Here is a 13,294-nt window from a genome sequence, read left to right as displayed (position 1 = left end):
CGAACTTCTGACCTCAGGTGATCTGCCCGCTTTGGCCTCCCAAAGTGCTGGGATTACAGGTGTGAGCCACTGTTATCTGGCCTGTTCTTTTTAAAAGATTGTTTTGGCTATACAAGATCCTTTTATTATGTAGTATGATATTTTAAATAAAAATCTAAACCAAGTGGTAAAGCCATTTGTATATTGACTTCTGAATATAATTTAACAATATTATGAACTAATCCTTTTCAGTTTTATATTTATAGTTTTATAAAAGCAGCATATACCCAGTTTTTCTCTTTTCTCTTTCCATTCCTGTCCATCTTTCTCTACTCTAATACCTTAAAATTTCATCAAATTTCTAATTTGTTATCACTTCCTATCTCTTTTAATTAGAATCTCTGTGGATACGTTCATTTTAAGAAATGAAGAATACAAGATTCATGTGTCCAGGTTACACTGAATTTTTTTTCATTTAATTAACATTACTAGGTATTAGAGAAAATTAAAAAGTTACTAAAAGTCTTCTTCCAGATAAAGAGTCTTCTCTCAGATATATATATTTTTTTTTTTGAGACAGAGTCTCGCTCTTTCGCCCAGGCCGGAGTGCAGTGGTGCGGTCTCGGCTCACTGCAAGCTCTGCCTCCTGGGTTCATGCCATTCTCCTGCCTCAGCCTCCCGAGTAGCTGGGACTACAGGCACCCCGCCACCGCGCCCGGCTAATTTTTTTTATTTTTAGTAGAGACAGGGTTTCACCGTGTTAGCCAGGATGGTCTCAATCTCCTGACCTCGTGATCCGTCCGCTTCGGCCTCCTAAAGTGCTGAGATTACAAGCGTGAGCCACCGTGCCCGGCCTCAGATATTTTAATTGTGACATAAAGTAATGTGATGTAGTACAAATATATGTAGCATTGCAAAGTCTTATTTTCATGATTTTAGTAAGACAGGTTTTCATGTGAGTTAATAACTCGAAGTTTCTTTTCTTTAGGCTATTGCATTACCTCCCATAGCCAAATGGCCATACCAGAATGGTTTTACATTTCATACATGGCTTAGAATGGATCCTGTAAATAACATCAATGTAGATAAGGATAAACCATATTTGTATTGGTATGTATTTCTGTAACTGATTAGTGTTAAAACCTTACTTTGAAACTGAGAAGAATATTTAGAGGTAAAATGAAAACTATTCTTTATAGTTTCAGAACCAGCAAAGGTCTTGGCTATTCTGCTCATTTTGTTGGAGGCTGTTTGATTATAACATCAATAAAGTCAAAAGGAAAAGGCTTTCAACATTGTGTGAAATTTGATTTCAAGCCACAAAAGGTACATGATCTGATTGAGTCATAGTTATGTTAACAAGCTATGCTAGTCATCAAAGTGCTTTGTTTTAATGTTATTCATATAGTAACATGCTAAAGCACAACTTCGTTTTTACTGTTTCAAAAGATGAAGTGTAAATCACTGGATAATTGACCTCTCTGATTTGGATATGAAAAAGATTGCAAATTTAGTTATTTATGGAGATTAAGGGAGATACAAGTAGGAAATATCTACAGCATTTATTTTAGTATTGCAAATTTAATATGTGTTTGCATTTGTACCTTAAAATTTAGAGGTTAATAAATGGTTCATCAACAAAATGTATAGGTAGATAGGTAGTCAGATAGATTAAGCAAATATGGCAAAAAATTGACAATTATGGAATCTAGGTGGTAGGAAAAGGGGGTGTTTGTACTTGATTTTCAGATTTTTGGGGTATGTTTGAAAATTTCCGTAATAAAAAGCTGGAAAAATAATCTAGTGATTAAGTTGTTATCAGTTGAAAGGCCCATAAATACATATTGTTCCAGAAGATAAATATTGAATTTAACAAAAGTAGTCTTGTTTTATTTTTAGGTTGAATTACAACTTATCATTTAACTTTTACTCATCAATATGGTTGCATCATTGGGATAATTGTTATCTTTGTATTTTTAACTGTTTTTTGCTTCTGCAGTGGTATATGGTTACCATAGTGCACATCTATAACCGATGGAAGAATAGTGAACTTAGATGTTATGTGAATGGTGAGCTGGCTTCTTATGGAGAGATAACATGGTTTGTCAACACTAGCGATGTAAGTAGTTTCAAAATGTTGCAATGAAAAAAGTGATTTTAAAAGCATGAGCTTTTTAAACAAGAAAAAGTTTTACAACTTGAATATAAAATTTGAAGTATTACAATGGTAGATTTTTATAAACATAATTTGGCTAGCATGTTAATAGAACTTAATGTGTCACTGAAATATTAGTCCTTGTTATAAAATCATTACATATAGGTAGAAATAAGGATTTATAGCTAACAGTGGCTATATCTGGGGAGTGGGTCATTGGTTCATTTATCAAAATGAATGAGAGCTCCACTATAGGGTTCTGATCATTTTTCTGAATGAGTTAAATGATGCATGCTTATAAATCTTGCATATAATTCTAACTGCTATAACTAGTATGTTGTAACGTTTACAGGTTTCAAAAATAAATCTATAGGTTATAATGAAATTTAAAATGTTTTTCCTGTAATTGTGTTCTTTTTATAAAAACTTGAAAAATACAGACCAGGAAAATGAACTAAAGTATACTACCCATACACCATTAACTCCTCTTTTCATATCCTTTGCTACACATATATACATATTTTGTAATGCTAACCTTAAGAGATCAGGGTCTTGAATCAGACAGACTTAGGTTTAAATCTCAGCTCTGTCGTTTATTGACTGTATGACCTTACCTAATCTATTAGGCCTTAGCATTTTTCCTCCTGAAAATGGACATAAAGTAATTCATACCTCAGAAAGTTGTCATCTGATTAAATGAGATAATATCCATAAATCTATTAGCAGAGCACCTTATACAGAATGAGTGCTCAATAAATGTTAGCTCTTTTTTAGTAAAAAAAGGGCTCATATGTAAGTATTGTTTTGTAACCTGTTTTTTCTTACATTAACTTTTACTGAGTGCTTTTTGTATTCCAGGCATTGTAATAAATAGCTTTATTTTCAAAAAGCTCCAGCAACCTTGCAAGATAAGCATTATTATAATCTTCATTTTACAGATAGGTGAAGTACAAAGAGGTTAAGTAACTTGCCATACTCAGTGGCATAGGATACAGGTATTTGATCTAGGTGGTTTGGCTTGAGAACACATATGTTTCAAACTTTTCTATATCCCTTAATGTCATTACATACACATTTTTCAACATTCTTTCTAATGGTTTTATGGTATAAATTATGTTAGTCTATTTAGATACAGTTTAGAATGGACAAAACATTTATGATAATATAGGTTTTTATTATTTCTGGAGTTTTTTTTTTTTTTTTCCTAATTCCTTTTTTTTTTTTTTTTCTTTTACAGACCTTTGACAAATGTTTCCTGGGCTCATCAGAAACAGCAGATGCTAATAGAGTATTCTGTGGTCAGATGACTGCAGTTTACCTTTTCAGTGAAGCTCTTAATGCAGCTCAGATATTTGCAATTTATCAGTTGGGCCTGGGATACAAGGTAGTTTGCTTACTGTTTTGTGCTTAACCAATGTTAGTTCAGCTTGATTTGAAGGTGGGTTATACATGGAGAGTTTGGTTAATGGGTACAAAAAAAACAAAAAGAAAAATGAGACTTACTATTTGATACCACAGCAGGGTGACTATAGTCAATAATAACTGTACATTTTAAAATAGTGTAATTGGATGGTTTTCAACTAAATTGGTAAATGATTGAAGGGATGGATATCTGTTCTCCATGATGTGCTTATTTCACATTGCATGACTGCATTAAAACATCTTATGGGCTCCATAAATATATACACGTAAAATGTACCCACAAATAAAGAGATGTGTGCAAATGGTAACCAGAAAAGAGTAGCAGTAGCTTACTTAAATTAGACAAAATAGACTTTAAGTCAAAAACTGTCAAAAGAGACAAAGAAGGACATTTTATGATGATAGGGTCAGTTCACCAGAAAGACAGAACAAATATAAATATATGTACTTAACATCAGAGCTCTCAAATATATGAAGCAAACTTTGATAGAATTAAAAGAAGTAGATAGCAACACCATTATAGTAGGACACTTCAGTATTCAACTTTCAATAGAATAGAACAACCAGACAGATGATCAATAAGTAAACAGAAGACTTGAACAGCAATGCAGCCCAATGTATTTAGCAGTAATGTATGTAACACTCGATGAAACAACAGTAGTATGTGCATTGTTCTTCTTCTTCTTCTTCTTTTTTTTTTTCTGAGATGGAGTTTTGCTCTTGTTGCCCAGGCTGGAGTGCAATGTCATGATCTCGGCTCACTGCAACCTCCACCTCGCGGGTTCAAGCAATTCTCCTGCCTCAGCCTCCCAAGTACCTGGGATTACAGGCATGTGACACCGCACCCAGCTAATTTTGTAATTTTAATAGAGATGGGGTTTTGCCATTTTGGTCAGGCTGGTCTCAAACTCCTGACCTCAGGTGATCCACTTCCCAAAGTGCTGGGATTACAGGCATGACCACTGCGCCTGGCCTGCATTCTTCTTAAGCATACACAGAACATTCTCCAGGATAGACATGTGTTATGCCACAAAACAAGTGTCAACAAAGTTAAGATTGAGATTATACCAAGTATCTTCTTTGACCACAATAAAATGAAACTAGAAACCAGTTGCCAAAGAAAAACTGGAAAGTCCACCAATTTTTTAATGTAGAAAATGTTTAATGTAGAAATTAAACAACACACTTAAAACAGCCTTTGGGTCAAAGATAAATCACAAAGAAAATTAGAAAATATCTTGAGAGAAATCAAAATGTAAGCACAACCTACCAAAACTTACGGGATTCAGTGACCTCAGTCTAAGAGAAAAGATTATGGTGATAATGACTGATCATTATCACCAAAAGAAAGATCTCAGATCAGCAACCTAATTTTTACAGCATGGAACTGGAAAAAGAAGAACAAATAAAGTCAATGTTAGCAGATAGAAGGAAATGATAAAGATCCGAGCAGAAATAAATGAAATAGAGCAGCAGTCCCCAGCCTTTTTGGTCCCAGGGACCAGTTTCATGGAAGACAGTTTTCCCATGGACCATGGGTGGTGGGGGCACAGCAGGGATGGTTTCGGGATGATTCAAGTGCATTACATTTATTGTGCACTTTATTTCTGTTATTATTACATTGTAATATATAATGAAATAATTATACTACTCACCATAATGTAGAATCAGTGGGAAAGAAAGCAGAGCTTGTTTTCTGCAACTAGACGGTTCCATCCGGGGGTGATGGGAGACAGTGACAGATTATCAGGTATTAAATTCTCATAAGGAGCACGCAATCTAGATCCCTTGCATGTGCAGTTCACAATAGGGTTCACCCTTCTATAAAAATCTGATCTGACAGGAGGTGGAGCTCAGGCAGTAATGTGAGTGATAGGGAGTGGCTGTAAATATAGATGAAGCTTTGCTTGCTTGCCCACCGCTCACTTCTTGCTGTTGTTCCTAACAGGTCATATAGCTGCTTAGGGACCCCTGGAATAGAAAGTAGAAAAGCAGTGAGAAAAAAATTAGTGAAACTAACAGTTTTTTTTTTTTTAATTAAACATCAACAAAATTGACAAATTCTTACATAGGCTAAGGAAAAAAGAAGAGTACATAAATAAGTAAAATCAGAAATTAAGGAGGAGGCATTATAACATGCCACAGAAATAGAAAGAATTATAAGAGAATGCTATGAAAAGTATGTGCCAACAAATTGGATTATTTAGAAGAAATGGATAATTTTCTAGAAATATACATCCTACTGAGACTGAATCAAGAAGAAATTTAAAAAATCTGAAAAGACCTATAGCTAGTAAGGAGATTGAATCAATAATAAAAAACTTTTCAACAAAGAAAGCCAGGGACTAGATGGCATCACTGGAGAATGCTCTCAGTCATCTAAAGAAGAATTAACACCAGTTCTCAAATTTACAAAAATTTTAAGAGTAGGGAACATTTTCAAACTGAATTTATGAGGCCAGTTTTAACCCTGATACCAAAGCCAAATCAAGATAGTACAAGAAAGAAAACTATAGACCAATATCCCTGATGAATATTGATGGAAAAGTCTTCAATAAAATACTAAGAATTTGAATTTAACAGCACATTAAAAGAATTATACACAATGTCAAATTAAGATTTATTTCTGGAATGCAAAGATGGTTCAACATGAAAATCAGTCAATGCAATGTACCACATTAACAGTGAATTACAAAATCCATATGATCATATATCAACTGATACAGAAAAGCATTTGACAAAATTCAACACTCTTTCTTGATTTAAAAAAAACCTAGAACACTCAACAATCTATGAATAGAAGGAAACTATCTCAACATAATAAAATACTATGTATGAAAAGCCCATGACTGACACCATACCGAACAGTGAAAAACTGACAGTTTTTCCTCTAAAATCAGGAACAAAGCAAGGATGCTTATTCTTTCCATTTCTATTCAACATAGTATTTGGAAATCCAGTTAGAGCAATTAGGCAAGAAAAAGAAATAAAAGGCATCTAAATTGGAGGGGAAGAGGTAAAGTGATCTGTTTGCATATGACATGACCTTATATCTAAAAATCCCTAAAGATTTCACCAAAAACTGTTAGGACTAGTAAATGAATTCTGCAGAGTTCCAAGGCACAAAATCAATACACACAAATCAATTGTGTTTCTATTAGTAATAATGAAGGAATAATGAACAGTTTGGAAGTTACACAAACAATTTCTTTTACAGTAGCATCAAAGAGGATAAAATACTTAGAAATAAACTCAACCAAGGTGGCAAAAGAGCTGTACCCTGACTCCACCAAGGAGGCAAAAGAGTTGTACACTGACAAGTACAAAATGTTGCTGACAAAATTTAAGAGACTGAAATAAATGTAAAGACATCCCTTGGAAGATTTAATATGCTAAAAATCCATACTACCTAAAGCAATCTACAGATTCAGTACAGTTCTTATCAAAATCCCAATGGCATTTTTTGCATAAATAGAAGGACAATTCTAAAATTAATATGGAATCTCAAGGGATTCTCAGTAGCCAAAACAGTATTTAAAAAGGGGAACAAAGTTGCAGGCTTTACACTTCTGGATTTCAAAATTTATTACAAAGCTATAATACATAGCGAAAACAATGTTAGACTTGCTTAGACACATAGGCCAAGGGAACACTAAATAGAGTGTCCAGAAATAAACTTTTGCATATATGGTCAAATGATCTTTGACAAGTGAGGCAGGGCCACATACTGGGGAAAGGACAATGTGTTCAACACATGAGAAAACTGGATATCCAGATGTGAAAAATAAGAAAGAAAAGTTTTATACTTAATTCATATTATATATTATATATAAAAATGAGCTGAAAATGGATTAAAGACCTAAAAGTAAGATGTAAAACTATAAAAATCCTAAAAGAATACATAAGGGAAAAGCTTTACGACATTGAATTTGGCAGTGATTTCTTGATTGTGATACCAAAAGTACAGGCAACCAAAGCAAAAACAGACAAATAAGATGATGTCAAAGTTATAAAGTTCTGCGCATCAAAGGAAATATCCAGCAGAGTGGAAAGGTAACCTACAGAGTGAGAGAAAATATTTAGCAATCATATATCTGATAAGGGGTTAATATCCAGAATATATGAATCCTATAACTCAACAACAACAACAATAACAAAACAATTAAAAATGCATAAAAGAGTTGAGTAGACATTTCTTTAAAGAAGATATAACAATAGCCAATGAACATACGAAAAGATGCTCAATATCACTAGACATTAGAAAAATGCTAATTTAAACTACAGTGAGCTATTGCCTCATCATTTAGGATGACTACTTAAAAAAGAAAACAAAATAACAAGTGTTGATGAGAATGTGGAGAAATTGGTACCTTTGTGCACTGTTGGGGAGAATGAAAAATGATGCAGCTGCTATGGACAACAATATGAGGTTCCTCAAAAAATTAAAAATAGAACTTCCATGTGATCCAGTAATCTCGCTTATGGGATATATACAAAATAATTGAAAAGAGGATCACAGAGACGTATTTGCACACAAAAAATAGGGTCACAAGGAGATATTTGCTCATCCACGTTCATAGTAATATTTTCAATAACCCAGAGATAGAAGTAACCCAGATGTCCAGTAGCAGATGAATGGATAAAGAAAATGTGACAGACAACACACATAAACACACAGGACCATATTCAACCTTAAAAAACAAGGAAATCCTGTCATCAGCTAAAACATGGAGGAACTATGAAGACGTTGTGCTAAATGAAATGCTTTGGTCACAAAAAGACAAATACTGTATGATTCCACTTACATGAGGTATCTAAGAGTCCAACTCATAGAAACAGAAAGTAGAATTGTAATAGTCAGGGGCTGGTGGGGAGCAGGAAATGGGGAGTTGTTAAATGGCTACAGAGTTTCAGTTTTGCAAGATATGAAAGTTTTGGAGATTTGCTGTTTAACAATATGAATACAGTTAATGTTCCTCAATTATACACTTCAAAATACTTAAGATGGTAAGTTGTGTATTATATGCTTTTGACCACAATTTTAAAAAAAGAATAAAAGAAAAAAAGATAAAATGTGATCTATTGGTCACTTTTACATTTTTAAGGTAAGGTTTTAATGTCAAGTTGACTTGATTTCCATTGTATCTTTAAATTCAGCCAATTTTAGAAGTAAACAAGGAGGGGTCCTCTTATGTAATACTGTTAAAAGATTATCAATGGTCTGTCTCCTTAAAATTTTACACCTGTGTTGATTTGTACTTAGATTCTCTTTTTGTGGCATACTATTTAACTGTTTTTAATTAATTCTTAGGGTACATTTAAATTCAAAGCAGAAAGCGACCTTTTCCTTGCTGAGCATCACAAACTTTTATTGTACGATGGGAAACTCTCTAGTGCCATTGCATTCACGTACAATCCACGGGCTACAGATGCCCAGCTTTGTCTTGAATCATCTCCTAAGGACAACCCTTCAATTTTTGTTCATTCACCACATGCACTCATGCTCCAGGTACTAACTGTGATCTTTTAAGAACATTTATAATGGTAATTTTTGATGTGTTATTGAGATGTATTTGGTAGCTTCTGTTAAACACATGGAATGTCACTTTTTAGTGTTTCTGCATTTATTGTTGTGCCTTATTTTTAATGTTTTGGAAAAGAAATCATTGAAGTCTTTACTGTGTTTTTAATCTTACAAGGATGTAAAGGCAGTTTTAACACATTCCATCCAAAGTGCAATGCATTCAATTGGAGGAGTACAAGTACTATTTCCACTTTTTGCACAGTTGGATTACAGGCAATATTTGTCTGATGAGGTTGATTTGACTATATGGTGAGTGCCTTTATTTGTTTCTTTAATTTGCTGTGAGGGTTACTTTCATCACTGTTGAGCTATACAATATTTTGCCTTTCAGGTTTTGTTGTAGAATCAAAATAATTTAAAGAAACTTGTGAACTATAAACTGTATTACAAGTCCATATTAATTATGTCAGTATTAACTTAAGTTCTTATTTATCAGTAGGAAATATGGAAACTGTAAGAAACACAGTAAATTGGTTTTAGAATAACATTATAAATGGCAATAATGGGTTACTCAAAAATAGATACATTTTTTGTCTAAATTAAAAATTTTTTTTTACTACCCATTACTCAGAATGCAATAAGAAATTTTTAATTTCTGAAATATTTTAAATTATTTGGTAAATGGAACTTAACTTTTCATATTTTAATTATTTATTACTGATTGCATTTATGTAATTGGAAGCTAAAAATTTTAATAGTGTCATTGAAGTGAATTAATCTTTTTAAAAAAAATTAGATTGTACATTTAGCACATTTTTGTCTCTTGTGTTGTAGTCCTGAGTCTAAAAAAGACAAAGGGATATCAATTCTACGGTAAGTCATAAAATGTGAGAAAGGAGTCTAAATTTCTCATGGCTATATATTCTAGTGAAACTGCATATAGTGAAATTATTGTTTCATTTGTGGTGAAATTATTGTTTCATTTGTTACTTGAGAAATTTAAATACTTTTACATTCTCTCATTTTGAAATTCTCTCTGATTTTTTCTTTTATACGTAACTTGATGTCTACCACCAATGTGTATAATAATGGTAATTGTCCTGATTATTTTCAGGCAACAATTTTTTTTAAAAGAAAAAGTTATGAAATCTAGTATTTGTCAACTCATATTTTAAAAAGTATAAAATTAAATTACCCTGACATATTAATACTTTATAGAATTATTTTGTGCTGTGTTCTAATAGGGCTTACTTACTTACAGTTTTCCTTCCTCCCTCCCTCCCTCCCTTCCTTCCCTTCCCCTTCCCCCTTCCTCCCCTCTCTGCCCCCTCCCTCCCCTCCCTCCCCTCCCCCTCCCTTCCTTCCCCCTCTCCCCCACTTCTTTCCTCCCTCCCTCTGCTCTCCCCCCCTTCTCCCCTCCCTCCCTCCCCTCTCCCTGTCCCTCCCCCCTCTCCCCTCCCCCCTTTATTGAAATTGCTGGCAGTGAAAGCACTGATGTGGAGGAGGAGATTGGCTGCCGGTCATGCTTTCTCTCTCTCTCCCTCTTTTTTTTTTTTTTGTGGGACTTCTCTCTGAGAAGGCAGTAACAACTGATCTTATTCCTTTCCCTTCCGGGGATCTTTAAAAATTGTAGGTAGTAGAGCATGGTTGTAGCCCCTATTCAGTTTTAAAAGTGTTCGAGACTGACTGGAGAATTACAGTTTTGTTGTTGGGATAATGAACAAACTTTTTAAATTAGTGTTCAAGGAGCTCAAGTTTGCCTCCAAGTTAACTTTCTCATCTTTCTCTTCATGTGCCCTCTGCTCCATTCAGACTAGGCAAGTCTGGAGCCCTAACATATTTTGAGGATTTACACCTTACTCTGTTGGCTCCGCTGTCTTTTCTCACCTTTTGGCCCCTAATGCTTCAAAGTTGAACATACTTGCTTATCTAAGTTATATCTATTCTTTAAGGCCTTAGTATATTTTTAATAAGTATTTGTTATTGGTTGTTTTTGGAAGTTGCTCATTTTTCTCTATATCATGCACATTTGTCATTGTTTCTAAGTAATTCACCTATCAATGTGTTTGAGATAAAGTATATGAAATAAATATTTGAGTAACTCCTAATCCTACATTAAAAATCTAGTTCTGATGTAATGTTGGGAGCAGTTTTAGTGGAGCTTCAATTTCTTTGAAATGGAGAACTTTTTATTAAGGTGAATGGAAGGGTTACATCTATCTAACCTAATTTAAAAAAAATAGAATATTTTTTTTAATCATCGCCTTTTTAAAAAATTCTAGTTCAACCTTGCTGGCCTTTATCATGGAATTGTTGAAGAACTCAATTGCTATGCAGGAGCAGATGCTTGCCTGTAAGGGCTTCTTGGTAATAGGATATAGCCTTGAAAAGGTAAAGTATGAAATATTTTATGTTTTTGATTCTTAATTTACAGGCCATACATTTGTTCTCTAAGTGGCTAAGGAATTCTGTCTGCAAGAATGTCTCCTTGGTTACAGAAAATTACCTAAACTAAAATAACATTTCGTTGTTTTACCTTGCCTCCATTCCTCTATCAAACAAATGTGATAGTGAGCTTCGTGGCATCTTTAACGTTGAGCATAATTTGTGGGCCAGTTTTTTTCATGGTAGGGATAGCCTGTAATTCACTTACTTTGACTTGAATTTGTAGTAACATTTGAACTACTTTTTTTGCAGTCTTCCAAATCTCATGTCAGCAGAGCAGTACTTGAACTTTGCCTTGCATTTTCAAAATATCTGAGTAATCTGCAGAATGGGATGCCCCTGCTCAAGCAATTGTGTGATCACGTTCTTCTTAATCCTGCCATATGGATTCATACCCCAGCCAAGGTAATATATATCTATATATTGATAGTGTTTTACTATCTTTGCTGTTTTTGTGCTTGAGAAGAGTGATAATTAAGAGGATTTTCTTTTTTTATGTACTATTACACTTGATCTTAGCCAAAAGGCCGAGAAGCGATTTTTTTTATGTACTATTATACAAGACTTCAGTGGGTTGCTTTTTTTGACTGAGCATCCTTTTTTACTCTTCAGGAAAAATTGCAAAGTGTGTGTGTGTGTGTGTATGAATATATACAAAGAATATATACATACATACAAAGAATATATTCTTTGTAAACAATATTATTTTAAAAGATACAGGTATAGTCTTTATCTTCTGAAATTAAATGAAAGTTTTATTTGGGAGAGACTTCATTTACTAAATATAAATCAAATTAGACAGTTTTAATGTAATTATTAATGTTTCCTAGTAACTGTAGCTTTGTTCCATTGTAAATATCCATATATATTTTTTCTTTTTTTTCTGTTTCTTAAGAACTCACCCTGCTCCTGCTCTCTCTCTTTTTTACTTCACACTTTTGCCTTCCAACATGATGAACTACTGAGTTTCATTCTTACAGGTACCACTGAAATGTCACTTTTTCCTTGAAGGCATGATATACTAGTCTCATGTAATCATTTTAGTTTCACATTAATTGAAGTTATAAAAACATCTGTACAAATTTTTTTTCAGTTTTGTAACAACAAACCAATTAGTTCTAGGTGAATGTAAATAAATTTGTGATAAGGTGTATGAACAAAATCTTTAATAAATCCTAGTGTTGTAATACATTGTCCTAAAAATTCAGTAGTGGCAGTATTAAGCATAACTTGAAACAGAACATTTTATTAAATTGCATAATTGTATCCATCTTATCTACAATTTTTGTTAGAAGTTGTGTTTATTTCAAGCCCAGTTTTCCTCTCTCCCCTTCTGCCTTTTGGCCTACTTGCAGTGTGTATCATTGTTTAAGTTGGAATAGCACCTACTTATTCTAGCTGTCAGAAAAAAGTCTGCAGACTTTTTTGCTTTTCTAGAGTCTTAATATCTTATTTTCAGCTGGTCTTTTCAAATGTTAAAGAGAAAAACAGCTGCTGACTCTGATTGCCATTTGGAAATAATCAAAAGAAGCAGCTGGAGGTTGTAGCTTTTTATCTCCAGTCAAATTTGACCTCATTTTCTTCCATGACCCTCAGTCTTACTTCTTTTTAAGGATTGTTTCAAGTTACTTTTTAAATATTTTACTAGATACTTTTTTGTCTTACTAATCAGCATATTTGTAAGGCTTTGTGTCTCGATGTGGTCAGAAAGCCTCTTCTTAGATACTTAGTTGGAGGGGAATAAAAAAAAATTCATCTTATGATTTTCT

At 33.5% G+C, this 13,294-nt stretch overlaps 1 protein-coding gene across 6 annotated transcripts in view; it reads left to right on the top strand.

The window, feature by feature from the left end:
- Positions 1–13,294, top strand: part of LRBA (LPS responsive beige-like anchor protein) — a 786,161-nt gene that overhangs the window by 100,588 nt on the left and 672,279 nt on the right. For all 6 annotated transcript variants that reach the window (XM_055276087.2, XM_063638262.1, XM_055276088.2 and 3 more), the window contains exons 6-13: positions 968–1,089; positions 1,179–1,305; positions 1,979–2,098; positions 3,372–3,518; positions 8,868–9,065; positions 9,256–9,389; positions 11,363–11,471; positions 11,778–11,930. In XM_055276087.2, the coding sequence (XP_055132062.1) occupies positions 968–1,089; positions 1,179–1,305; positions 1,979–2,098; positions 3,372–3,518; positions 8,868–9,065; positions 9,256–9,389; positions 11,363–11,471; positions 11,778–11,930 (1,110 nt within the window). The remainder of the gene's footprint in view (positions 1–967; positions 1,090–1,178; positions 1,306–1,978; positions 2,099–3,371; positions 3,519–8,867; positions 9,066–9,255; positions 9,390–11,362; positions 11,472–11,777; positions 11,931–13,294) is intronic.

The sequence above is a fragment of the Symphalangus syndactylus genome, chromosome 4 (genome assembly GCF_028878055.3).
Source record: "Symphalangus syndactylus isolate Jambi chromosome 4, NHGRI_mSymSyn1-v2.1_pri, whole genome shotgun sequence".
NCBI classification, from domain to species: domain Eukaryota; kingdom Metazoa; phylum Chordata; class Mammalia; order Primates; family Hylobatidae; genus Symphalangus; species Symphalangus syndactylus.
This window is presented reverse-complemented; position numbering and strand designations above follow the sequence as displayed.